The sequence below is a fragment of the Haematobia irritans genome, chromosome 4, assembly GCF_050003625.1.
Source record: "Haematobia irritans isolate KBUSLIRL chromosome 4, ASM5000362v1, whole genome shotgun sequence".
Lineage (NCBI taxonomy): Eukaryota > Metazoa > Arthropoda > Insecta > Diptera > Muscidae > Haematobia > Haematobia irritans.
The window spans coordinates 137,129,943-137,154,361 of NC_134400.1; the positions used below are offsets into that span (position 1 = coordinate 137,129,943).

Below are 24,419 nucleotides of genomic sequence, written 5' to 3' on the forward strand. Positions count from 1 at the left end.
ATTTCAATTTTTTTAGGTTTTGGGTGGATTTTTCAATTTTTTGAGGGTGGTCACGAATTAAAGATATGGACAAAAGAAGTTTTTCATATAAAAATTTCAATTTTTTTAGGTTTTGGGTGGATTTTTCAATTTTTTGAGGGTGGTCACGAATTAAAGTCCTTTTCGCTCTAGGACGCATATTTAAGGAGATATGGGCAAAAGAAGTTTTTCATATAAAAATTTCAATTTTTTTAGGTTTTGGGTGAATTTTTTAATTTTTTGAGGGTGGTCACGAATTAAAGTCCTTTTCGCTCTAGGGCGCATATTTAAGGAGATATGGGCAAAAGAAGTTTTTCATATAAAAATTTAAATTTTTTTAGGTTTTGGGTGGATTTTTCAATTTTTTGGGGGTGGTCACGAATTAAAGTCCTTTTCGCTCTAGGACGCATATTTAAGGAGATATGGGCAAAAGAAGTTTTTCATATAAAAATTTCAATTTTTTTAGGTTTTGGGTGGATTTTTCAATTTTTTGGGGGTGGTCACGAATTAAAGTCCTTTTCGCTCTAAGACGCTTAGTTTAGGAGATATGGGCAAAAGAAGTTTTTCATATAAAAATTTCAATTTTTTTAGGTTTTGGGTGGATTTTTCAATTTTTTGAGGGTGGTCACGAATTAAAGTCCTTTTCGCTCTAGGACGCATATTTAAGGAGATATGGGCAAAAGAAGTTTTTCATATAAAAATTTCAATTTTTTTAGGTTTTGGGTGGATTTTTAAATTTTTTGAGGGTGGTCACGAATTAAAGTTCTTTTCGCTCTAGGACGCTTAGTTTAGGAGATATGGGCGAAAGAAGTTTTTCATATAAAAATTTCAATTTTTTTAGGTTTTGGGTGGATTTTTCAATTTTTTGGGGGTGGTCACGAATTAAAGTCCTTTTCGCTCTAGGACGCTTAGTTTAGGAGATATGGGCAAAAGAAGTTTTTCATATAAAAATTTCAATTTTTTTAGGTTTTGGGTGGATTTTTCAATTTTTTGGGGGTGGTCACGAATTAAAGTCCTTTTCGCTCTAGGACGCTTAGTTTAGGAGATATGGGCAAAAGAAGTTTTTCATATAAAAATTTCAATTTTTTTAGGTTTTGGGTGGATTTTTCAATTTTTTGAGGGTGGTCATGAATTAAAGTCCTTTTCGCTCTAGGGCGCATATTTAAGGAAATATGGGCAAAAGAAGTTTTTCATATAAAAATTTCAATTTTTTTAGGTTTTGGGTGGATTTTTCAATTTTTTGAGGGTGGTCACGAATTAAATATATGGACAAAAGAAGTTTTTCATATAAAAATTTCAATTTTTTTAGGTTTTGGGTGGATTTTTCAATTTTTTGAGGGTGGTCATGAATTAAAGTCCTTTTCGCTCTAGGACGCATATTTAAGGAGATATGGGCAAAAGAAGTTTTTCATATAAAAATTTCAATTTTTTTAGGTTTTGGGTGGATTTTTCAATTTTTTGAGGGTGGTCATGAATTAAAGTCCTTTTCGCTCTAGGACGCATATTTAAGGAGATATGGGCAAAAGAAGTTTTTCATATAAAATTTTCAATTTTTTTAGGTTTTGGGTGGATTTTTCAATTTTTTGAGGGTGGTCACGAATTAAAGTCCTTTTCGCTCTAGGACGCTTAGTTTAGGAGATATGGGCAAAAGAAGTTTTTCATATAAAAATTTCAATTTTTTTTCAGGTTTTGGGTGGATTTTTTAATTTTTTGGGGGTGGTCACGAATTAAAGTCCTTTCGCTCTAGGACGCTTAGTTTAGGAGATATGGGCAAAAGAAGTTTTTCATATAAAAATTTCAATTTTTTTAGGTTTTGGGTGGATTTTTCAATTTTTTGGGGGGTGGTCACGAATTAAAGTCCTTTTCGCTCTAGGACGCTTAGTTTAGGAGATATGGGCAAAAGAAGGTTTTCATATAAAAATTTCAATTTTTTTAGGTTTTGGGTGGATTTTTCAATTTTTTGAGGGTGGTCACGAATTAAAGTCCTTTTCGCTCTAGGACGCATATTTAAGGAGATATGGGCAAAAGAAGTTTTTCATATAAAAATTTCAATTTTTTTAGGTTTTGGGTGAATTTTTTAATTTTTTGAGGGTGGTCACGAATTAAAGTCCTTTTCGCTCTAGGGCGCATATTTAAGGAGATATGGGCAAAAGAAGTTTTTCATATAAAAATTTAATTTTTTTTAGGTTTTGGGTGGATTTTTCAATTTTTTGGGGGTGGTCACGAATTAAAGTCCTTTTCGCTCTAGGACGCATATTTAAGGAGATATGGGCAAAAGAAGTTTTTCATATAAAAATTTCAATTTTTTTAGGTTTTGGGTGGATTTTTCAATTTTTTGGGGGTGGTCACGAATTAAAGTCCTTTTCGCTCTAAGACGCTTAGTTTAGGAGATATGGGCAAAAGAAGTTTTTCATATAAAAATTTCAATTTTTTTTGGTTTTGGGTGGATTTTTCAATTTTTTGAGGGTGGTCACGATTTAAAGTCCTTTTCGCTCTAGGACGCATATTTAAGGAGATATGGGCAAAAGAAGTTTTTCATATAAAAATTTCAATTTTTTTAGGTTTTGGGTGGATTTTTCAATTTTTTGAGGGTGGTCACGAATTAAAGTTCTTTTCGCTCTAGGACGCTTAGTTTAGGAGATATGGGCGAAAGAAGTTTTTCATATAAAAATTTCAATTTTTTTAGGTTTTGGGTGGATTTTTCAATTTTTTGGGGGTGGTCACGAATTAAAGTCCTTTTCGCTCTAGGACGCTTAGTTTAGGAGATATGGGCAAAAGAAGTTTTTCATATAAAAATTTCAATTTTTTTAGGTTTTGGGTGGATTTTTCAATTTTTTGGGGGTGGTCATGAATTAAAGTCCTTTTCGCTCTAGGGCGCATATTTAAGGAAATATGGGCAAAAGAAGTTTTTCATATAAAAATTTAAATTTTTTTAGGTTTTGGGTGGATTTTTCAATTTTTTGAGGGTGGTCACGAATTAAAGATATGGACAAAAGAAGTTTTTCATATAAAAATTTCAATTTTTTTAGGTTTTGGGTGGATTTTTCAATTTTTTGAGGGTGGTCATGAATTAAAGTCCTTTTCGCTCTAGGACGCATATTTAAGGAGATATGGGCAAAAGAAGTTTTTCATATAAAAATTTCAATTTTTTTAGGTTTTGGGTGGATTTTTCAATTTTTTGAGGGTGGTCATGAATTAAAGTCCTTTTCGCTCTAGGACGCATATTTAAGGAGATATGGGCAAAAGAAGTTTTTCATATAAAAATTTCATTTTTTTTAGGTTTTGGGTGGATTTTTCAATTTTTTGAGGGTGGTCACGAATTAAAGTCCTTTTCGCTCTAGGACGCTTAGTTTAGGAGATATGGGCAAAAGAAGTTTTTCATATAAAAATTTCAATTTTTTTCAGGTTTTGGGTGGATATTTTAATTTTTTGGGGGTGGTCACGAATTAAAGTCCTTTTCGCTCTAGGACGCTTAGTTTAGGAGATATGGGCAAAAGAAGTTTTTCATATAAAAATTTCAATTTTTTTAGGTTTTGGGTGGATTTTTCAATTTTTTGGGGGGTGGTCACGAATTAAAGTCCTTTTCGCTCTAGGACGCTTAGTTTAGGAGATATGGGCAAAAGAAGGTTTTCATATAAAAATTTCAATTTTTTTAGGTTTTGGGTGGATTTTTCAATTTTTTGAGGGTGGTCACGAATTAAAGTCCTTTTCGCTCTAGGACGCATATTTAAGGAGATATGGGCAAAAGAAGTTTTTCATATAAAAATTTAAATTTTTTTAGGTTTTGGGTGAATTTTTTAATTTTTTGAGGGTGGTCACGAATTAAAGTCCTTTTCGCTCTAGGGCGCATATTTAAGGAGATATGGGCAAAAGAAGTTTTTCATATAAAAATTTAAATTTTTTTAGGTTTTGGGTGGATTTTTCAATTTTTTGGGGGTGGTCACGAATTAAAGTCCTTTTCGCTCTAGGACGCATATTTAAGGAGATATGGGCAAAAGAAGTTTTTCATATAAAAATTTAAATTTTTTTAGGTTTTGGGTGGATTTTTCAATTTTTTAAGGGTGGTCACGAATTAAAGTCCTTTTCGCTCTAGGACGCTTAGTTTAGGAGATATGGGCAAAAGAAGTTTTTCATATAAAAATTTAAATTTTTTGAGGTTTTGGGTGGATTTTTCAATTTTTTGGGGGTGGTCACGAATTAAAGTCCTTTTCGCTCTAGGACGCTTAGTTTAGGAGATATGGGCAAAAGAAGTTTTTCATATAAAAATTTCAATTTTTTTTAGGTTTTAGGTGGATTTTTCAATTTTTTGAGGGTGGTCACGAATTAAAGTCCTTTTCGCTCTAGGGCGCATATTTAAGGAGATATGGGCAAAAGAAGTTTTTCATATAAAAATTTGCATTTTTTTGAGTTTGGGTGGATTTTTCAATTTTTTGAGGGTGGTCACGAATTAAAGTCATTTTCGCTCTAGGACGCTTAGTTTAGGAGATATGGGCAACAGAAGTTTTTCATATAAAAATTTCAATTTTTTTTAGGTTTTGGGTGGATTTTTCAATTTTTTGGGGGTGGTCACGAATTAAAGTCCTTTTCGCTCTAGGACGCATATTTAAGGAGATATGGGCAAAAGAAGTTTTTCATATAAAAATTTCAATTTTTTTAGGTTTTGGGTGGATTTTTTAATTTTTTGAGGGTGGTCACGAATTAAAGTCCTTTTCGCTCTAGGGCGCATATTTAAGGAGATATGGGCAAAAGAAGTTTTTCATATAAAAATTTCAATTTTTTTAGGTTTTGGGTGGATTTTTCAATTTTTTGGGGTAGTCACGAATTAAAGTCCTTTTCGCTCTAGGACGCATATTTAAGGAGATATGGGCAAAAGAAGTTTTTCATATAAAAATTTCAATTTTTTTAGGTTTTGGGTGGATTTTTCAATTTTTTGGGGGTGGTCACGAATTAAAGTCCTTTTCGCTCTAGGACGCTTAGTTTAGGAGATATATGCAAAAGAAGTTTTTCATATAAAAATTTCAATTTTTTTAGGTTTTGGGTGGATTTTTCAATTTTTTGGGGGTGGTCATGAATTAAAGTCCTTTTCGCTCTAGGACGCTTAGTTTAGGAGATATGGGCAAAAGAAGTTTTTCATATAAAAATTTCAATTTTTTTAGGTTTTGGGTGGATTTTTCAATTTTTTGAGGGTGGTCATGAATTAAAGTCCTTTTCGCTCTAGGACGCATATTTAAGGAGATATGGGCAAAAGAAGTTTTTCATATAAAAATTTCAATTTTTTTAGGTTTTGGGTGGATTTTTCAATTTTTTGAGGGTGGTCACGAATTAAAGTCCTTTTCGCTCTAGGGCGCATATTTAAGCAGATATGGGCAAAAGAAGTTTTTCATATAAAAATGTCAATTTTTTTAGGTTTTGGGTGGATTTTTCAATTTTTTGGGGGTGGTCACGAATTAAAGTCCTTTTCGCTCTAGGACGCATATTTAAGGAATGGGCAAAAGAAGTTTTTCATATAAAAATTTAATTTTTTTTAGGTTTTGGGTGGATTTTTAAATTTTTTGGGGGTGGTCACGAATTAAAGTCCTTTTCGCTCTAGGACGCTTAGTTTAGGAGATATGGGCAAAAGAAGTTTTTCATATAAAAATTTCAATTTTTTTAGGTTTTGGGCGGATTTTTCAATTTTTTGGGGGTGGTCACGAATTAAAGTCCTTTTCGCTCTAGGACGCATATTTAAGGAGATATGGGCAAAAGAAGTTTTTCATATAAAAATTTCAATTTTTTTAGGTTTTGGGTGGATTTTTCAATTTTTTGAGGGTGGTCATGAATTAAAGTCCTTTTCGCTCTAGGACGCATATTTAAGGAGATATGGACAAAAGAAGTTTTTCATATAAAAATTTCAATTTTTTTAGGTTTTGGGTGGATTTTTCAATTTTTTGGGGTTGGTCACGAATTAAAGTCCTTTTCGCTCTAGGACGCATATTTAAGGAGATATGGGCAAAAGAAGTTTTTCATATAAAAATTTCAATTTTTTTAGGTTTTGGGTGGATTTTTCAATTTTTTGGGGGTGGTCACGAATTAAAGTCCTTTTCGCTCTAGGACGCTTAGTTTAGGAGATATATGCAAAAGAAGTTTTTCATATAAAAATTTCAATTTTTTTTAGGTTTTGATGGATTTTTCAATTTTTTGGGGGTGGTCATGAATTAAAGTCCTTTTCGCTCTAGGACGCTTAGTTTAGGAGATATGGGCAAAAGAAGTTTTTCATATAAAAATTTCAATTTTTTTAGGTTTTGGGTGGATTTTTCAATTTTTTGAGGGTGGTCATGAATTAAAGTCCTTTTCGCTCTAGGACGCATATTTAAGGAGATATGGACAAAAGAAGTTTTTCATATAAAAATTTCAATTTTTTTAGGTTTTGGGTGGATTTTTCAATTTTTTGGGGGTGGTCACGAATTAAAGTCCTTTTCGCTCTAGGACGCATATTTAAGGAGATATGGGCAAAAGAAGTTTTTCATATAAAAATTTAATTTTTTTTAGGTTTTGGGTGGATTTTTCAATTTTTTGAGGGTGGTCATGAATTAAAGTCCTTTTCGCTCTAGGACGCTTAGTTTAGGAGATATGGGCAAAAGAAGTTTTTCATATAAAAATTTCAATTTTTTTAGGTTTCGGGTGGATATTTCAATTTTTTGAGGGTGGTCACGAATTAAAGTTCTTTTCGCTCTAGGACGCATATTTAAAGAGATATGGACAAAAGAAATTTTTCATATAAAAATTTAAATTTTTTTAGGTTTTGGGTGGATTTTTCAATTTTTTGAGGGTGGTCACGAATTAAAGTCCTTTTCGCTCTAGGACGCATATTTAAGGAGATATGGGCAAAAGAAGTTTTTCATATAAAAATTTCAATTTTTTTAGGTTTTGGGTGGATTTTTCAATTTTTTGGGGGTGGTCACGAATTAAAGTCCTTTTCGCTCTAGGACGCATATTTAAGGAGATATGGGCAAAAGAAGTTTTTCATATAAAAATTTCAATTTTTTTAGGTTTTGGGTGGATTTTTTCAATTTTTTGGGGGTGGTCACGAATTAAAGTCCTTTTCGCTCTAGACGCATATTTAAGGAATGGGCAAAAGAAGTTTTTCATATAAAAATTTAAATTTTTTTAGATTTTGGGTGGATTTTTCAATTTTTTGGGGGTGGTCACGAATTAAAGTCCTTTTCGCTCTAGGACGCATATTTAAGGAATGGGCAAAAGAAGTTTTTCATATAAAAATTTAACTTTTTTTAGGTTTTGGGTGGATTTTTCAATTTTTTGAGGGTGGTCACGAATTAAAGTCCTTTTCGCTCTAGGACGCTTAGTTTAGGAGATATGGGCAAAAGAAGTTTTTCATATAAAAATTTCAATTTTTTTAGGTTTTGGATGGATTTTTCAATTTTTTGAGGTTGGTCACGAATTAAAGTTCTTTTCGCTCTAGGACGCTTAGTTTAGGAGCTATGGGCAAAAGAAGTTTTCATATAAAAATTTCAATTTTTTTAGGTTTTGGGCGGATTTTTCAATTTTTTGGGGGTGGTCACGAATTAAAGTCCTTTTCGCTCTAGGACGCATATTTAAGGAGATATGGGCAAAAGAAGTTTTTCATATAAAAATTTCAATTTTTTTAGGTTTTGGGTGGATTTTTCAATTTTTTGAGGGTGGTCATGAATTAAAGTCCTTTTCGCTCTAGGACGCATATTTAAGGAGATATGGACAAAAGAAGTTTTTCATATAAAAATTTAAATTTTTTTAGGTTTTGGGTGGATTTTTCAATTTTTTGGGGTTGGTCACGAATTAAAGTCCTTTTCGCTCTAAGACGCATATTTAAGGAGATATGGGCAAAAGAAGTTTTTCATATAAAAATTTCAATTTTTTTAGGTTTTGGGTGGATTTTTCAATTTTTTGGGGGTGGTCACGAATTAAAGTCCTTTTCGCTCTAGGACGCATATCTAAGGAATGGGCAAAAGAAGTTTTTCATATAAAAATTTCAATTTTTTTAGGTTTTGGGAGGATTTTTCAATTTTTTGAGGGTTGTCATGAATTAAAGTCCTTTTCGCTCTAGGACGCTTAGTTTAGGAGATATGGGCAAAATAAGTTTTTCATATAAAAATTTCAATTTTTTTAGGTTTTGGATGGATTCTTCAATTTTTTGAGGGTGGTCACGAATTAAAGTTCTTTTCGCTCTAGGACGCATATTTAAGGAGATATGGACAAAAGAAATTTTTCATATAAAAATTTAAATTTTCTTAGGTTTTGGGTGGATTTTTCAATATTTTGAGGGTGGTCATGAATTAAAGTCCTTTTCGCTCTAGGACGCATATTTAAGGAGATATGGGCAAAAGAAGTTTTTCATATAAAAATTTCAATTTTTTTAGGTTTTGGGCGGATTTTTCAATTTTTAGGGGGTGGTCACGAATTAAAGTCCTTTTCGCTCTAGGACGCATATTTAAGGAGATATGGGCAAAAGAAGTTTTTCATATAAAAATTTCAATTTTTTTTTAGGTTTTGGGCGGATTTTTCAATTTTTTGAGGGTGGTCATGAATTAAAGTCCTTTTCGCTCTAGGACGCATATTTAAGGAGATATGGACAAAAGAAGTTTTTCATATAAAAATTTCAATTTTTTTAGGTTTTGGGTGGATTTTTCAATTTTTTGGGGTTGGTCACGAATTAAAGTCCTTTTCGCTCTAGGACGCATATTTAAGGAGATATGGGCAAAAGAAGTTTTTCATATAAAAATTTAAATTTTTTTAGGTTTTGGGTGGATTTTTCAATTTTTTGGGGGTGGTCACGAATTAAAGTCCTTTTCGCTCTAGGACGCTTAGTTTAGGAGATATATGCAAAAGAAGTTTTTCATATAAAAATTTCAATTTTTTTTAGGTTTTGGGTGGATTTTTCAATTTTTTGGGGGTGGTCACGAATTAAAGTCCTTTTCGCTCTAGGACGCTTAGTTTAGGAGATATGGGCAAAAGATGTTTTTCATATAAAAATTTCAATTTTTTTTTAGGTTTTGGGCGGATTTTTCAATTTTTTGAGGGTGGTCATGAATTAAAGTCCTTTTCGCTCTAGGACGCATATTTAAGGAGATATGGACAAAAGAAGTTTTTCATATAAAAATTTAAATTTTTTTAGGTTTTGGGTGGATTTTTCAATTTTTTGAGGGTGGTCATGAATTAAAGTCCTTTTCGCTCTAGGACGCATATTTAAGGAGATATGGGCAAAAGAAGTTTTTCATATAAAAATTTCAATTTTTTTAGGTTTTGGGTGGATTTTTCAATTTTTTGAGGGTGGTCACGAATTAAAGTCCTTTTCGCTCTAGGGCGCATATTTAAGGAGATATGGGCAAAAGAAGTTTTCATATAAAAATTTCAATTTTTCTAGGTTTTGGGTGGATTTTTCAATTTTCTGGGGGTGGTCACGAATTAAAGTCCTTTTCGCTCTAGGACGCATATTTAAGGAGATATTGGCAAAAGAAGTTTTTCATATAAAAATTTCATTTTTTTTAGGTTTTGGGTGGATTTTTTAATTTTTTGAGGGTGGTCACGAATTAAAGTCCTTTTCGCTCTAGGGCGCATATTTAAGGAGATATGGGCAAAAGAAGTTTTTCATATAAAAATTTCAATTTTTTTAGGTTTTGGGTGGATTTTTCACTTTTTTGGGGGTGGTCACGAATTAAAGTCCTTTTCGCTCTAGGACGCTTAGTTTAGGAGATATATGCAAAAGAAGTTTTTCATATAAAAATTTCAATTTTTTTTTGGGTTTTGATGGATTTTTCAATTTTTTGGGGGTGGTCATGAATTAAAGTCCTTTTCGCTCTAGGACGCTTAGTTTAGGAGATATGGGCAAAAGAAGTTTTTCATATAAAAATTTAAATTTTTTTAGGTTTTGGGTGGATTTTTCAATTTTTTGAGGGTGGTCATGAATTAAAGTCCTTTTCGCTCTAGGACGCATATTTAAGGAGATATGGACAAAAGAAGTTTTTCATATAAAAATTTCAATTTTTTTAGGTTTTGGGTGGATTTTTCAATTTTTTGGGGGTGGTCACGAATTAAAGTCCTTTTCGCTCTAGGACGCATATTTAAGGAGATATGGGCAAAAGAAGTTTTTCATATAAAAATTTAATTTTTTTTAGGTTTTGGGTGGATTTTTCAATTTTTTGAGGGTGGTCATGAATTAAAGTCCTTTTCGCTCTAGGACGCTTAGTTTAGGAGATATGGGCAAAAGAAGTTTTTCATATAAAAATTTCAATTTTTTTAGGTTTCGGGTGGATTTTTCAATTTTTTGGGGTTGGTCACGAATTAAAGTCCTTTTCGCTCTAAGACGCATATTTAAGGAGATATGGGCAAAAGAAGTTTTTCATATAAAAATTTCAATTTTTTTAGGTTTTGGGTGGATTTTTCAATTTTTTGAGGGTGGTCATGAATTAAAGTCCTTTTCGCTCTAGGACGCATATTTAAGGAGATATGGGCAAAAGAAGTTTTTCATATAAAAATTTCAATTTTTTTAGGTTTTGGGTGGATTTTTCAATTTTTTGGGGGTGGTCACGAATTAAAGTCCTTTTCGCTCTAGGACGCATATTTAAGGAGATATGGGCAAAAGAAGTTTTTCATATAAAAATTTCAATTTTTTTAGGTTTTGGGTGGATTTTTCAATTTTTTGAGGGTCACGAATTAAAGTCCTTTTCGCTCTAGGGCGCATATTTAAGGAGATATGGGCAAAAGAAGTTTTTCATATAAAAATTTCAATTTTTTTAGGTTTTGGGTGGATTTTTTCAATTTTTTGGGGGTGGTCACGAATTAAAGTCCTTTTCGCTCTAGGACGCATATTTAAGGAATGGGCAAAAGAAGTTTTTCATATAAAAATTTAAATTTTTTTAGGTTTTGGGTGGATTTTTCAATTTTTTTGGGGTGGTCACGAATTAAAGTCCTTTTCGCTCTAGGACGCTTAGTTTAGGAGATATGGGCAAAAGAAGTTTTTCATATAAAAATTTCAATTTTTTTAGGTTTTGGATGGATTTTTCAATTTTTTGAGGTTGGTCACGAATTAAAGTTCTTTTCGCTCTAGGACGCTTAGTTTAGGAGCTATGGGCAAAAGAAGTTTTTCATATAAAAATTTCAATTTTTTTAGGTTTTGGGCGGATTTTTCAATTTTTTGAGGGTGGTCATGAATTAAAGTCCTTTTCGCTCTAGGACGCATATTTAAGGAGATATGGACAAAAGAAGTTTTTCATATAAAAATTTAAATTTTTTTAGGTTTTGGGTGGATTTTTCAATTTTTTGGGGTTGGTCACGAATTAAAGTCCTTTTCGCTCTAAGACGCATATTTAAGGAGATATGGGCAAAAGAAGTTTTTCATATAAAAATTTCAATTTTTTTAGGTTTTGGGTGGATTTTTCAATTTTTTGGGGGTGGTCACGAATTAAAGTCCTTTTCGCTCTAGGACGCATATTTAAGGAATGGGCAAAAGAAGTTTTTCATATAAAAATTTCAATTTTTTTAGGTTTTGGGTGGATCTTTCAATTTTGTGAGGGTGGTCATGAATTAAAGTCCTTTTCGCTCTAGGACGCTTAGTTTAGGAGATATGGGCAAAATAAGTTTTTCATATAAAAATTTCAATTTTTTTAGGATTTGGATGGATTTTTCAATTTTTTGAGGGTGGTCACAAATTAAAGTTCTTTTCGCTCTAGGACGCATATTTAGGGAGATATGGACAAAAGAAATTTTTCATATAAAAATTTAAATTTTTTTAGGTTTTGGGTGGATTTTTCAATATTTTGAGGGTGGTCATGAATTAAAGTCCTTTTCGCTCTAGGACGCATATTTAAGGAGATATGGGCAAAAGAAGTTTTTCATATAAAAATTTCAATTTTTTTTTAGGTTTTGGGCGGATTTTTCAATTTTTTGAGGGTGGTCATGAATTAAAGTCCTTTTCGCTCTAGGACGCATATTTAAGGAGATATGGACAAAAGAAGTTTTTCATATAAAAATTTCAATTTTTTTAGGTTTTGGGTGAATTTTTCAATTTTTTGGGGTTGGCCACGAATTAAAGTCCTTTTCGCTCTAGGACGCATATTTAAGGAGATATGGGCAAAAGAAGTTTTTCATATAAAAATTTCAATTTTTTTAGGTTTTGGGTGGATTTTTCAATTTTTTGGGGGTGGTCACGAATTAAAGTCCTTTTCGCTCTAGGACGCTTAGTTTAGGAGATATATGCAAAAGAAGTTTTTCATATAAAAATTTCAATTTTTTTTAGGTTTTGGGTGGATTTTTCAGTTTTTTGGGGGTGGTCACGAATTAAAGTCCTTTTCGCTCTAGGACGCTTAGTTTAGGAGATATGGGCAAAAGAAGTTTTTCATATAAAAATTTCATTTTTTTTTTAGGTTTTGGGCGGATTTTTCAATTTTTTGAGGGTGGTCATGAATTAAAGTCCTTTTCGCTCTAGGACGCTTAGTTTAGGAGATATGGGCAAAAGAAGTTTTTCATATAAAAATTTCAATTTTTTTAGGTTTTGGGTGGATTTTTCAATTTTTTGGGGTTGGTCACGAATTAAAGTCCTTTTCGCTCTAGGACGCATATTTAAGGAGATATGGGCAAAAGAAGTTTTTCATATAAAAATTTCAATTTTTTTAGGTTTTGGGTGGATTTTTCAATTTTTTGGGGGTGGTCACGAATTAAAGTCCTTTTCGCTCTAGGACGCTTAGTTTAGGAGATATATGCAAAAGAAGTTTTTCATATAAAAATTTCAATTTTTTTTAGGTTTTGGGTGGATTTTTCAATTTTTTGGGGTTGGTCACGAATTAAAGTCCTTTTCGCTCTAGGACGCATATTTAAGGAGATATGGGCAAAAGAAGTTTTTCATATAAAAATTTCAATTTTTTTAGGTTTTGGGTGGATTTTTTAATTTTTTGAGGGTGGTCATGAATTAAAGTCCTTTTCGCTCTAGGACGCTTAGTTTAGGAGAAGTTTTTCATATAAAAATTTCAATTTTTTTTAGGTTTTGGGTGGATTTTTCAATTTTTTGAGGGTGGTCATGAATTAAAGTCCTTTTCGCTCTAGGACGCATATTTAAGGAGATATGGACAAAAGAAGTTTTTCATATAAAAATTTCAATTTTTTAGGTTTTTGGTGGATTTTTCAATTTTTTGAGGGTGGTCATGAATTAAAGTCCTTTTCGCTCTAGGAGGCTTAGTTTAGGAGATATGGACAAAAGAAGTTTTTCATATAAAAATTTCAATTTTTTTAGGTTTTGGGTGGATTTTTCAATTTTTTGGGGGGTGGTCACGAATTAAATTCCTTTTCGCTCTAGGACGCATATTTAAGGAGATATGGGCAAAAGAAGTTTTTCATATAAAAATTTCATTTTTTTAGGTTTTGGGTGGATTTTTTAATTTTTTGAGGGTGGTCATGAATTAAAGTCCTTTTCGCTCTAGGACGCTTAGTTTAGGAGATATGGGCAAAATAAGTTTTTCATATAAAAATTTCAATTTTTTTAGGTTTTGGGTGGATTTTTCAATTTTTTGAGGGTGGTCACGAATTAAAGTTCTTTTCGCTCTAGGACGCATATTTAAGGAGATATGGACAAAAGAAATTTTTCATATAAAAATTTAAATTTTTTTAGGTTTTGGGTGGATTTTTCAATTTTTTGAGGGTGGTCATGAATTAAAGTCCTTTTCGCTCTAGTGTAATGGAATTGAACTGGATAGAATAAATAAAACACAAGTGTATTTCTTTGTGTCTATGTCAATTCTGTTTATTGTGGGCTCAAGGTCCCTCTTTTATACCATTTTCTTCTTAAAACTATTTTACAATTTTCCAATCTTAAATTTACTAATACATATTTACATTAATTGTATTGACCAATGATAAGTCATGGATTACACACATTCTTACACACATGTGTTTCTCATTCTTAATTTCACTTTTTACGTTGCAATTGCATTTATGCTGACTGCGCAGCATTGCTCTGCTTTAAACCCATTTGTCCATATTCTTGCTTAGTTCAATGTTCTATTTAAGAGTAACAAGAACGGCAATAATATAGGTCAGTTGGTTAATGCAGTCATCGAATACCAAAGTATGTCGATGAACCAACATAGTAAGCAAAATAATGTTAGGTGCAGTTGCAGCGTATGTTAACAATACAGGCGAAGCTCGGTTTAACGAGCGATATATTGTCAGGCCCTTTCGTTATTTAGAAAAATTCGTTAAATCGAACGGGAATATTAAATTAAAGTTCTTTTCGCTCTAGGACGCTTAGTTTAGGAGCTATGGGCAAAAGAAGTTTTTCATATAAAAATTTCAATTTTTTTAGGTTTTGGGCGGATTTTTCAATTTTTTGGGGGTGGTCAACAATTAAAGTCCTTTTCGCTCTAGGACGCATATTTAAGGAGATATGGGCAAAAGAAGTTTTTCATATAAAAATTTCAATTTTTTTTAGGTTTTGGGTGGATTTTTCAATTTTTTGAGGGTGGTCATGAATTAAAGTCCTTTTCGCTCTAGGGCGCATATTTAAGGAGATATGGACAAAAGAAGTTTTTCATATAAAAATTTAAATTTTTTTAGGTTTTGGGTGGATTTTTCAATTTTTTGGGATTGGTCACGAATTAAAGTCCTTTTCGCTCTAAGACGCATATTTAAGGAGATATGGGCAAAAGAAGTTTTTCATATAAAAATTTCAATTTTTTTTAGGTTTTGGGTGGATTTTTCAATTTTTTGAGGGTGGTCATGAATTAAAGTCCTTTTCGCTCTAGGACGCATATTTAAGGAGATATGGACAAAATAAGTTTTTCATATAAAAATTTAAATTTTTTTAGGTTTTGGGTGGATTTTTCAATTTTTTGGGGTTGGTCACGAATTAAAGTCCTTTTCGCTCTAAGACGCATATTTAAGGAGATATGGGCAAAAGAAGTTTTTCATATAAAAATTTCAATTTTTTTAGGTTTTGGGTGGATTTTTAAATTTTTTGGGGGTGGTCACGAATTAAAGTCCTTTTTGCTCTAGGACGCATATTTAAGGAATGGGCAAAAGAAGTTTTTCATATAAAAATTTCAATTTTTTTAGGTTTTGGGTGGAAGTCAGCTAGTGTCACTCGTTCTGATCAGTTGTGTATAAAATGCAGCCGCATAGTTATATGTGTTCAAAATGCTTTAAAACTATTCAAATGAACTGTGAAATAGTTTGCCTTGTTTGTAAAAGAAAATTTCATAAACTTTGTGCAAATGTTGATAATGATAAAGTTATTTCTGCTCTTGCAGAATTTGATAATATAGTATACAATTGTGACAATTGTCTGCATGCGTCAAGTGATTTGTTGAAAAAAATAAGCCTTATGTCTTATGACTTACAAGAAATGAAACGCATGTTATCTAAGTTTATTAATAATAACTTGGATAACAATACTTCACAAGTGGCTCAGTTATCTGAGAAAACCTGTTTGGATCGTAATAGTATGATATCCAATAGTTCTCCTCCGCTCTCGCTGAGAGTAAGTAATGAATTGAGTTTATCTCCTAATCTAAATGGAGTTACTCTTGCTGCTGATAAAGCTTTGAGTTTTGTTGAGACTACAACAAGGGAAGAGAATTATGTTATCTCTAATGTTGGGTCCAATGATGTTGTTGCTGCTGCTGCTGATGTGCCTATGACTGTTGAGACTACAACAAAGGAAGAGAATTATGTTATCTCTAATGTTGGGTCCAATGATGTTGTTGCTGCTGATGTGACTATGACAGAGAATGTGAGAATGCCTTATAACAGAGAAGCTATTGAAGATTATGCTGTAGATAATATGCAACTTGGAAATGTTGTTCCTGTATCTAAGGTTGATAAGCTCCCATCTGTTTTAAATGATGCTTTGCCTGTGAATGTAACGAAGAGACGTAATAGAAATATTGGCGTTGTTGTTGGTGATAATACTAATTGTGAGCTTGATGTAGTAGTTAAGAGAAGATGGGTACACTTGTCTGCATTTAAATCGACTGTAACGGAGAATGATATAATTGAATATGTAGCTAAATATTTGAAAATAGATAAAAGTAATTTGTCTTGCTATAAGTTGGTTAAAAAAGATGTGTCTATTAATGATTTAAAATTTATCAATTTTAAACTTGGAATCTCCCCAGTCTATTATTCTGATTTGTTTAAGCCACAACTGTGGACAACAAATGTTAAAGTTAGGCCTTTTAAGGATTTTCGTGCAAAAAAGTCATCAAAGGATGTAATCTGAGATCTAACTCGTTAAGTATTTATTATCATAATGTCTCCGGAATGAGAACTAAATCATCTTTGTTTAGTTGTTTCACATCGCAATGTGATTTTGATATTTATGTTATAATTGAAACTTGGTTGACAAGTGAATTTTATGATAATGAGTTTTTTAATCCTAACTTGTTTACTGTTTATAGAAAAGATAGAGATAGTGTAACTACTGGATGTAGTAGAGGAGGTGGTGTATTGATAGCGGTAAGAAAATATATCACTTCCAAGCTTGTTCCTTTAGAAGATGGGAATTTAATTTTTGACCAATTGTCAGTTATTGTTGATACATTGAATGGACGATTATTTATTTGTGCTTCTTACATTCCTCCTAACTCTTCTGAAACTTTATATCGAGGCCATGTTCAAAACTTTTTACATTTTACTGATTGTATGCTAGATTCTGATAGATGCTGTTACGTAGGAGATTTTAATTTGAGTTCTGTGGTTTGGTCTAAGGCTTATGATGCTGAGTACTATATGCCGTCTAATGTCAATAAGGACTATGAAATTTACTTTTTAGATTCTCTATTCAGTCTGGATGTGCATCAGATAAACGGTGTGTTCAATAAATTATTGAAGATGCTGGATTTGATATTTGTGAGTGCTGATTTGGTCAGTTCAGTTTTGGAATGTGTTTTTCCACTTGCTCCACCTAATAATCATCACATGGCATTAAATTTGCTGATAGATTTCTATCAATATGTACCTGTGCAAGAGAGTCGTGATAGAGGTTACAATTTTGATAATTGTGATTTCCATATGCTAAACAGAATTTTTGAAACTGTGGATTGGGTTTCTATATTGGACAGTAATATTGTTGCTATTTGTTATGAGACTTTTCTTGGTATTGTCAATAATATTTTGTTGGACAATGTTCCTAGAGCTAAGCCTAGGGTGCATAGGCTCCCTTGGTACACCAGAGGTTTGAAAAGGTTAAAGAATCTTAGAAATAAATATTATAATAAATTTAAGTCTAGTAATGCTCAAGGCGATAAGGAAATGTATCACCATTATAGTAGAGAATTTAATTTTTTGAACAAATTTTTATATAACCAGTATATTTTGGGTTATAATGATTCTATTAAAAGTAATCCAAAACGGTTTTGGTCTTTTATAAAGTCGAAAAGAGGTATTTCATCTATTCCTGCTACTGTTGCCTTCGACGGCGTGTCTTCTAATTCGATGTATGAATCGGCGGAACTTTTCAGAAAATTTTTCATGTCGAACTTCAATGAAAATTTGATAACATTCGATGAAGCTAATTTTACTGATATTTCTTCTTGTGATAATCTTTCTAAGATTTGTATTGATGATAATGATGTCCTGGCGGCTATTGATAAACTTTCAATATCTTTTCGTAATGATGTTGATGGACTTTCATCGTTTCTACTAAGGAAATGCTCAAGATCTTTAATATTGCCCTTAAAGATTATTTTTTCTAAATCATTGAAGTCTGGTTTTTTCTTGCAGAAATGGAAGTATACTATTGTAGTTCCTGTTTATAAATCGGGTCAGAAGAGTAATGTAACAAACTATAGACCTATATCTAAATTATCTAATGTTGCCAAACTAATAGAACATATTGTTAATGATAAATTGTTATTTATGCTTAGGGCTTACATAAGTCCTGCACAACATGGATTCTTCCATGGTAGGTCAACAGTTACTAATTTGGCGGTTTTCACACAGTTTTGCATTTCGAATTTTGAAAAAGGGCGTCAAATTGATGCGATATATACTGATTTTGCTAAGGCTTTTGATAAAGTTCCTCATAATCTCCTATTACATAAATTATCTAAAATTGGTTTTCAATATGAATTGTTGTGTTGGTTAAGGTCTTATTTGTCATCCCGAATGTGTGTTGTAGACTGTGAAGGTTGCTATTCCCAGTCTTATGTTCTGAAGTCTGGAATACCACAGGGAAGTGTCCTTGGGCCGTTACTTTTTAATATTTATATTAATGATGTCTCTAGTTGTTTTCTCCATTCCAATTATCTATTGTACGCAGATGATTTAAAAATTTTTAGATGCATAAGGAACTCTGTTGATGTAATTAAATTGCAGGAGGATCTAGATAGATTGTCTTTCTGGACATTGGTTAATGGGCTTCCACTTAATCTTAAAAAATGCCAGAAATTAGTATTTCATAGATGTAGGGATGTCGTTATATCTGATTATACTATATGTAGCCAATTGTTAGAATCTGTGAATGGAAAATTGGATTTAGGAGTTGTTTTTGATTCTAAATTGAATTTTTCGGATCACTTGAATTATATTATTCCTAGAGCGTATTCTAGTCTATATTTTATTCGAAGGAATGCTGATGAGTTTGCTGACCCGTATACCAAGAAGATCTTGTATTGTGCTTATGTTCGTTCTAAGTTAGAGTACTGTTCATTTGTTTGGAGCCCTAATGCTTTGAAGCATATTAATCGCATTGAAAGTGTACAGAAGAAATTCGTCAAATTTGCTTTGAAATCCCTTAATTTTTCACATCCAATGCCATCGTATGTGAGTAGATGTGCATTGATTTCGTTGCAGTCTTTGCGCTCTCGTAGAGAGATTGATTCGTTGGTATTCTTGCAAGGAATTGTAAGTTCTTCTATTGATTGTCCAGAACTTTTGCATCTTATTAATTTCAATACGCCACCTCGTTCTCTTCGGTACTATTACCCTTTTCATATAAATACACATTCTACTTCTTATGCTACAAATGAGCCATTAACTAAGGCAATGAGACTTTTTAATACTTATAACGAGTTCTTGGATTTTACTTTTACTAAGTATAAATTGAAACATTTGTTATACTCCCTAATACATTAAAGGTTATTGTATTTACATTTTTTTTATTATTTATTATTTACTATTATTTTAATGAAATATTATGCGTAGTCTGTAAGGGTTATGTAATCCATAGACATAAATAAATAAATGAAATGAAATCTTTCAATTTTGTGAGGGTGGTCATGAATTAAAGTCCTTTTCGCTCTAGGACGCTTAGTTTAGGAGATATGGGCAAAATAAGTTTTTCATATAAAAATTTCAATTTTTTTAGGTTTTGGATGGATTTTTCAATTTTTTGAGGGTGGTCACGAATTAAAGTTCTTTTCGCTCTAGGACGCATATTTAGGGAGATATGGACAAAAGAAATTTTTCATATAAAAATTTAAATTTTTTTAGGTTTTGGGTGGATTTTTCAATTTTTTGAGGGTGGTCATGAATTAAAGTCCTTTTCGCTCTAGGACGCATATTTAAGGAGATATGGGCAAAAGAAGTTTTTCATATAAAAATTTCAATTTTTTTTTAGGTTTTGGGCGGATTTTTCAATTTTTTGAGGGTGGTCATGAATTAAAGTCCTTTTCGCTCTAGGACGCATATTTAAGGAGATATGGACAAAAGAAGTTTTTCATATAAAAATTTCAATTTTTTTAGGTTTTGGGTGAATTTTTCAATTTTTTGGGGTTGGTCACGAATTAAAGTCCTTTTCGCTCTAGGACGCATATTTAAGGAGATATGGGCAAAAGAAGTTTTTCATATAAAAATTTCAATTTTTTTAGGTTTTGGGTGGATTTTTCAATTTTTTGGGGGTGGTCACGAATTAAAGTCCTTTTCGCTCTAGGACGCTTAGTTTAGGAGATATATGCAAAAGAAGTTTTTCATATAAAAATTTCAATTTTTTTTTGGTTTTGGGTGGATTTTTCAATTTTTTGGGGGTGGTCACGAATTAAAGTCCTTTTCGCTCTAGGACGCTTAGTTTAGGAGATATGGGCAAAAGAAGTTTTTCATATAAAAATTTCAATTTTTTTTTAGGTTTTGGGCGGATTTTTCAATTTTTTGAGGGTGGTCATGAATTAAAGTCCTTTTCGCTCTAGGACGCTTAGTTTAGGTGATATGGGCAAAAGAAGTTTTTCATATAAAAATTTCAATTTTTTTAGGTTTTGGGTGGATTTTTCAATTTTTTGGGGTTGGTCACGAATTAAAGTCCTTTTCGCTCTAGGACGCATATTTAAGGAGATATGGGCAAAAGAAGTTTTTCATATAAAAATTTCAATTTTTTTAGGTTTTGGGTGGATTTTTCAATTTTTTGGGGGTGGTCACGAATTAAAGTCCTTTTCGCTCTAGGACGCTTAGTTTAGGAGATATATGCAAAAGAAGTTTTTCATATAAAAATTTCAATTTTTTTTAGGTTTTGGGTGGATTTTTCAATTTTTTGGGGGTGGTCACGAATTAAATTCCTTTTCGCTCTAGGACGCATATTTAAGGAGATATGGGCAAAAGAAGTTTTTCATATAAAAATTTCAATTTTTTTAGGTTTTGGGTGGATTTTTTAATTTTTTGAGGGTGGTCATGAATTAAAGTCCTTTTCGCTCTAGGACGCTTAGTTTAGGAGATATGGGCAAAAGAAGTTTTTCATATAAAAATTTCAATTTTTTTTAGGTTTTGGGTGGATTTTTCAATTTTTTGAGGGTGGTCATGAATTAAAGTCCTTTTCGCTCTAGGACGCATATTTAAGGAGATATGGACAAAAGAAGTTTTTCATATAAAAATTTCAATTTTTTAGGTTTTTGGTGGATTTTTCAATTTTTTGAGGGTGGTCATGAATTAAAGTCCTTTTCGCTCTAGGAGGCTTAGTTTAGGAGATATGGACAAAAGAAGTTTTTCATATAAAAATTTCAATTTTTTTAGGTTTTGGGTGGATTTTTCAATTTTTTGGGGGGTGGTCACGAATTAAATTCCTTTTCGCTCTAGGACGCATATTTAAGGAGATATGGGCAAAAGAAGTTTTTCATATAAAAATTTCATTTTTTTTAGGTTTTGGGTGGATTTTTTAATTTTTTGAGGGTGGTCATGAATTAAAGTCCTTTTCGCTCTAGGACGCTTAGTTTAGGAGATATGGGCAAAATAAGTTTTTCATATAAAAATTTCAATTTTTTTAGGTTTTGGGTGGATTTTTCAATTTTTTGAGGGTGGTCACGAATTAAAGTTCTTTTCGCTCTAGGACGCATATTTAAGGAGATATGGACAAAAGAAATTTTTCATATAAAAATTTAAATTTTTTTTAGGTTTTGGGTGGATTTTTCAATTTTTTGAGGGTGGTCATGAATTAAAGTCCTTTTCGCTCTAGTGTAATGGAATTGAACTGGATAGAATAAATAAAACACAAGTGTATTTCTTTGTGTCTATGTCAATTCTGTTTATTGTGGGCTCAAGGTCCCTCTTTTATACCATTTTCTTCTTAAAACTATTTTACAATTTTCCAATCTTAAATTTACTAATACATATTTACATTAATTGTATTGACCAATGATAAGTCATGGATTACACACATTCTTACACACATGTGTTTCTCATTCTTAATTTCACTTTTTACGTTGCAATTGCATTTATGCTGACTGCGCAGCATTGCTCTGCTTTAAACCCATTTGTCCATATTCTTGCTTAGTTCAATGTTCTATTTAAGAGTAACAAGAACGGCAATAATATAGGTCAGTTGGTTAATGCAGTCATCGAATACCAAAGTATGTCGATGAACCAACATAGTAAGCAAAATAATGTTAGGTGCAGTTGCAGCGTATGTTAACAATACAGTCGAAGCTCGGTTTAACGAGCGATATATTGTCAGGCCCTTTCGTTATTTAGAAAAATTCGTTAAATCGAACGGGAATATTAAATGTTAACTTTTATTGAAAATCGTAGTTTTTTTACCAGATGAGTAAAAATTCATAATCATTTGAAAAAATTAATGCACAGAGACACTTAAAAAATAATACTTAAAATAATCCTGATGAACTTGATATATCTAGTTTAGGTTAGATTGAATAGAGGATCTTCAATCTAACCTAACCTACGCTGTCGTATGGGGGCCTATATACACCCATGTCATAATTTGTGTACTCTAACTTCTTAGACGAATTTCCTAATTTGTTTCCAGTGCCCGATTTCAAGAATGGCCAGGCATAGGTAGTGTTCATAGTAACATCTTCCTAAAACGTCTTACATACACCGCTACTCCGCTGCTCCTGTCGGCATAGATGTACTCTCAACGCTAGATTGCCGTTTCGACCGGGCACCAAAAATTTTTTTCAGCGGTAGTTTATCCCTCTCACTAATGATGTTGATATTCCTGTGTATTTCATAGTTTATCTTCAGCTATAAGACGGAGGTTCCTTGTTATTGAGCTAAATATAGAATCGGGTAGCACTCATTATTAAGAGAAAAATTCACCACCTGTCCAACTGGCAATCCTACGAAATATTGCCACTAACGGACCTATTACAGGACTAGTACCAGTGCTCGAAGAAGTCCTGTACCGGTTCTGTTGTAGATCCATTTCCCGTAGCGAAGCTGCGCCACTCTATCTAACCTAACTTTACCAGTTACCCGGCCATTGAATATGTGTTTTCAAACATTTTAATGGAATCTAAATATCTTGGGAATGCCGTACTTTGTGGACATTTCCTAAGGACTTAAGCCATTCTCCCAATCGTCAAATATTGTTGTATTTTTTGTTGTTTATTTTCTTAAGATTAAAAGCCTTTTCGTTAAATCGAACGTAAATTTTGTTCAATTGTTCGTTATTTAGAATACTCAGTGTTAAGAATTTTGACGTTCGTTAAATTGGATTTTCGCTAAATGGGATATTCGTTAAACAGAGCTTCGACTGTATGTTATGAATGTTAACATGCAATCTTATATGCATAACAACAAAATGAATGAGATGTGTGAATGATCACATTACACCCTCGCCCTAAAGAGAATTGTTCACAATTTGTGTGGTCTATACGAAACAAATTGGGTACAAGAATGTGTCACATGATCTTTTCATATCGGTCTCTTTTATGTTGTTCATATTTATTTACAATATTTTTGGTTGAAATTTAATAAGTACATTGTTTAAGTGGTATATTTAGTGTTTTGGTATTTCAAGTGGTATAATTATAAGTTCCTTAGTATAATTGTTTTTATAGTAATTTGATACAATATATATTTTTGACTTATGAGATATTATTTTTGGTATTTCTTTAACAGATTTTTGTGTAATATTTTTTTTTTCTCTATTTTTTTTGTACATTAGTTTCTTTGATTTCAGTTATTTCATATGGACCATGGTATGGTGCTTGGTTTTTCTTTCTATTTTCTTTCCTTACCAAAACTAAATCACCTAATTTTAAATCTATTCTATTTGTATTCAATAATGATGTTTGACTTCTTTTGATTTTAGTTTGTTCTATTAACTTTCTAGCATTTTCTAATGATATTTTTAATCTTAATTTTAATTTGTCAATGTCATAGATTTTTGTGTCATTCATCACACTCTCCCCTGGCAAGGTTGGTAGCTTGCCAAATATTAATTCAAAAGGTGAATACCCAGTATCAACATGTGGTGTTATGTTGTATGCAAATGCATAGTAAGGTATCCAATTACTCCAATTATCGTCATTTACGAAAGACAAAAAGTATTCATTCAAAACTCTATGGTTTCTTTCAATTGTGCCCAAAGTCTCGTGATGGTATGGTGTCGAAAGCCTTTGTTCAATCTTTAATAGTTTGCACAATTCGTCCATTAATTCATTAACGAATTCAGTGCCTCTATCAGATTTCAAGGTCTTAAATATGCCATATCGCAAAATTAAATTTTCATTCAAAGTTTTTGCTATAGACTTGGCTTCTTTAGTCTCCATAGGTACAGCTATTACATATTTTGTCAATTCGCATTGCATAGTCAGAATATAACGATAATTTTCTGATGGACGTAAGAGGCCTACGGTGTCAATGACAACTGTGCTAAAACTATCTATAGGTGTGTCTGTCTTTATTAAAGGTTCCTTAGTATGTTTTGTTTGTTTATTTCTTTGACATAAATCGCATGTAGTAACATATTTTTTTATCATTTGAGACATGTTTTTCCATATGTATTTTTGTCTTAGTTTTGTTAATGTCTTTTTAACTCCAAAATGACCTCCGCATGGTGTATCGTGATATAATTTTATAAGCTTATATTGTTCTTCTTTATTTGTTATATTTCGAGGATTTTCATATAATAATATTTTGACGTCATTATTTTTCAAATATATATTCATTTCTTATTTAAATTTCCCATGGGTTATTATATTAAATATTTCGTCACC

The 24,419-nt window shown here is 31.8% G+C and overlaps 1 protein-coding gene across 1 annotated transcript; it reads left to right on the forward strand.

Moving 5' to 3' along the window:
- The first annotated feature begins 16,299 nt into the window (after window positions 1–16,299).
- LOC142235778 (uncharacterized) lies at window positions 16,300–22,322 on the forward strand. The gene is made up of 4 exons (XM_075307037.1): window positions 16,300–17,184; window positions 17,590–18,882; window positions 21,734–21,809; window positions 22,237–22,322. Exons 1-4 carry the CDS (start codon window positions 16,300–16,302, stop codon window positions 22,320–22,322), a joined length of 2,340 nt encoding a protein of 779 aa, XP_075163152.1.
- The last annotated feature ends 2,097 nt before the right edge of the window (window positions 22,323–24,419 follow it).

Excerpts from the sequence above, each read along its gene's own strand:
- LOC142235778 (XM_075307037.1), top strand. The coding sequence starts at position 16,300 with ATGAGAACTAAATCATCTTTGTTTAGTTGTTTCACATCGCAATGTGAT. Across the intron at positions 18,883-21,733 it reads TGGTATTCTTGCAAGGAATT|TTCAATGTTCTATTTAAGAG; the intron begins GTAAGTTCTTCT and ends ATTCTTGCTTAG. Across the intron at positions 21,810-22,236 it reads TGCAGTCATCGAATACCAAA|AATGGCCAGGCATAGGTAGT; the intron begins GTATGTCGATGA and ends CCCGATTTCAAG.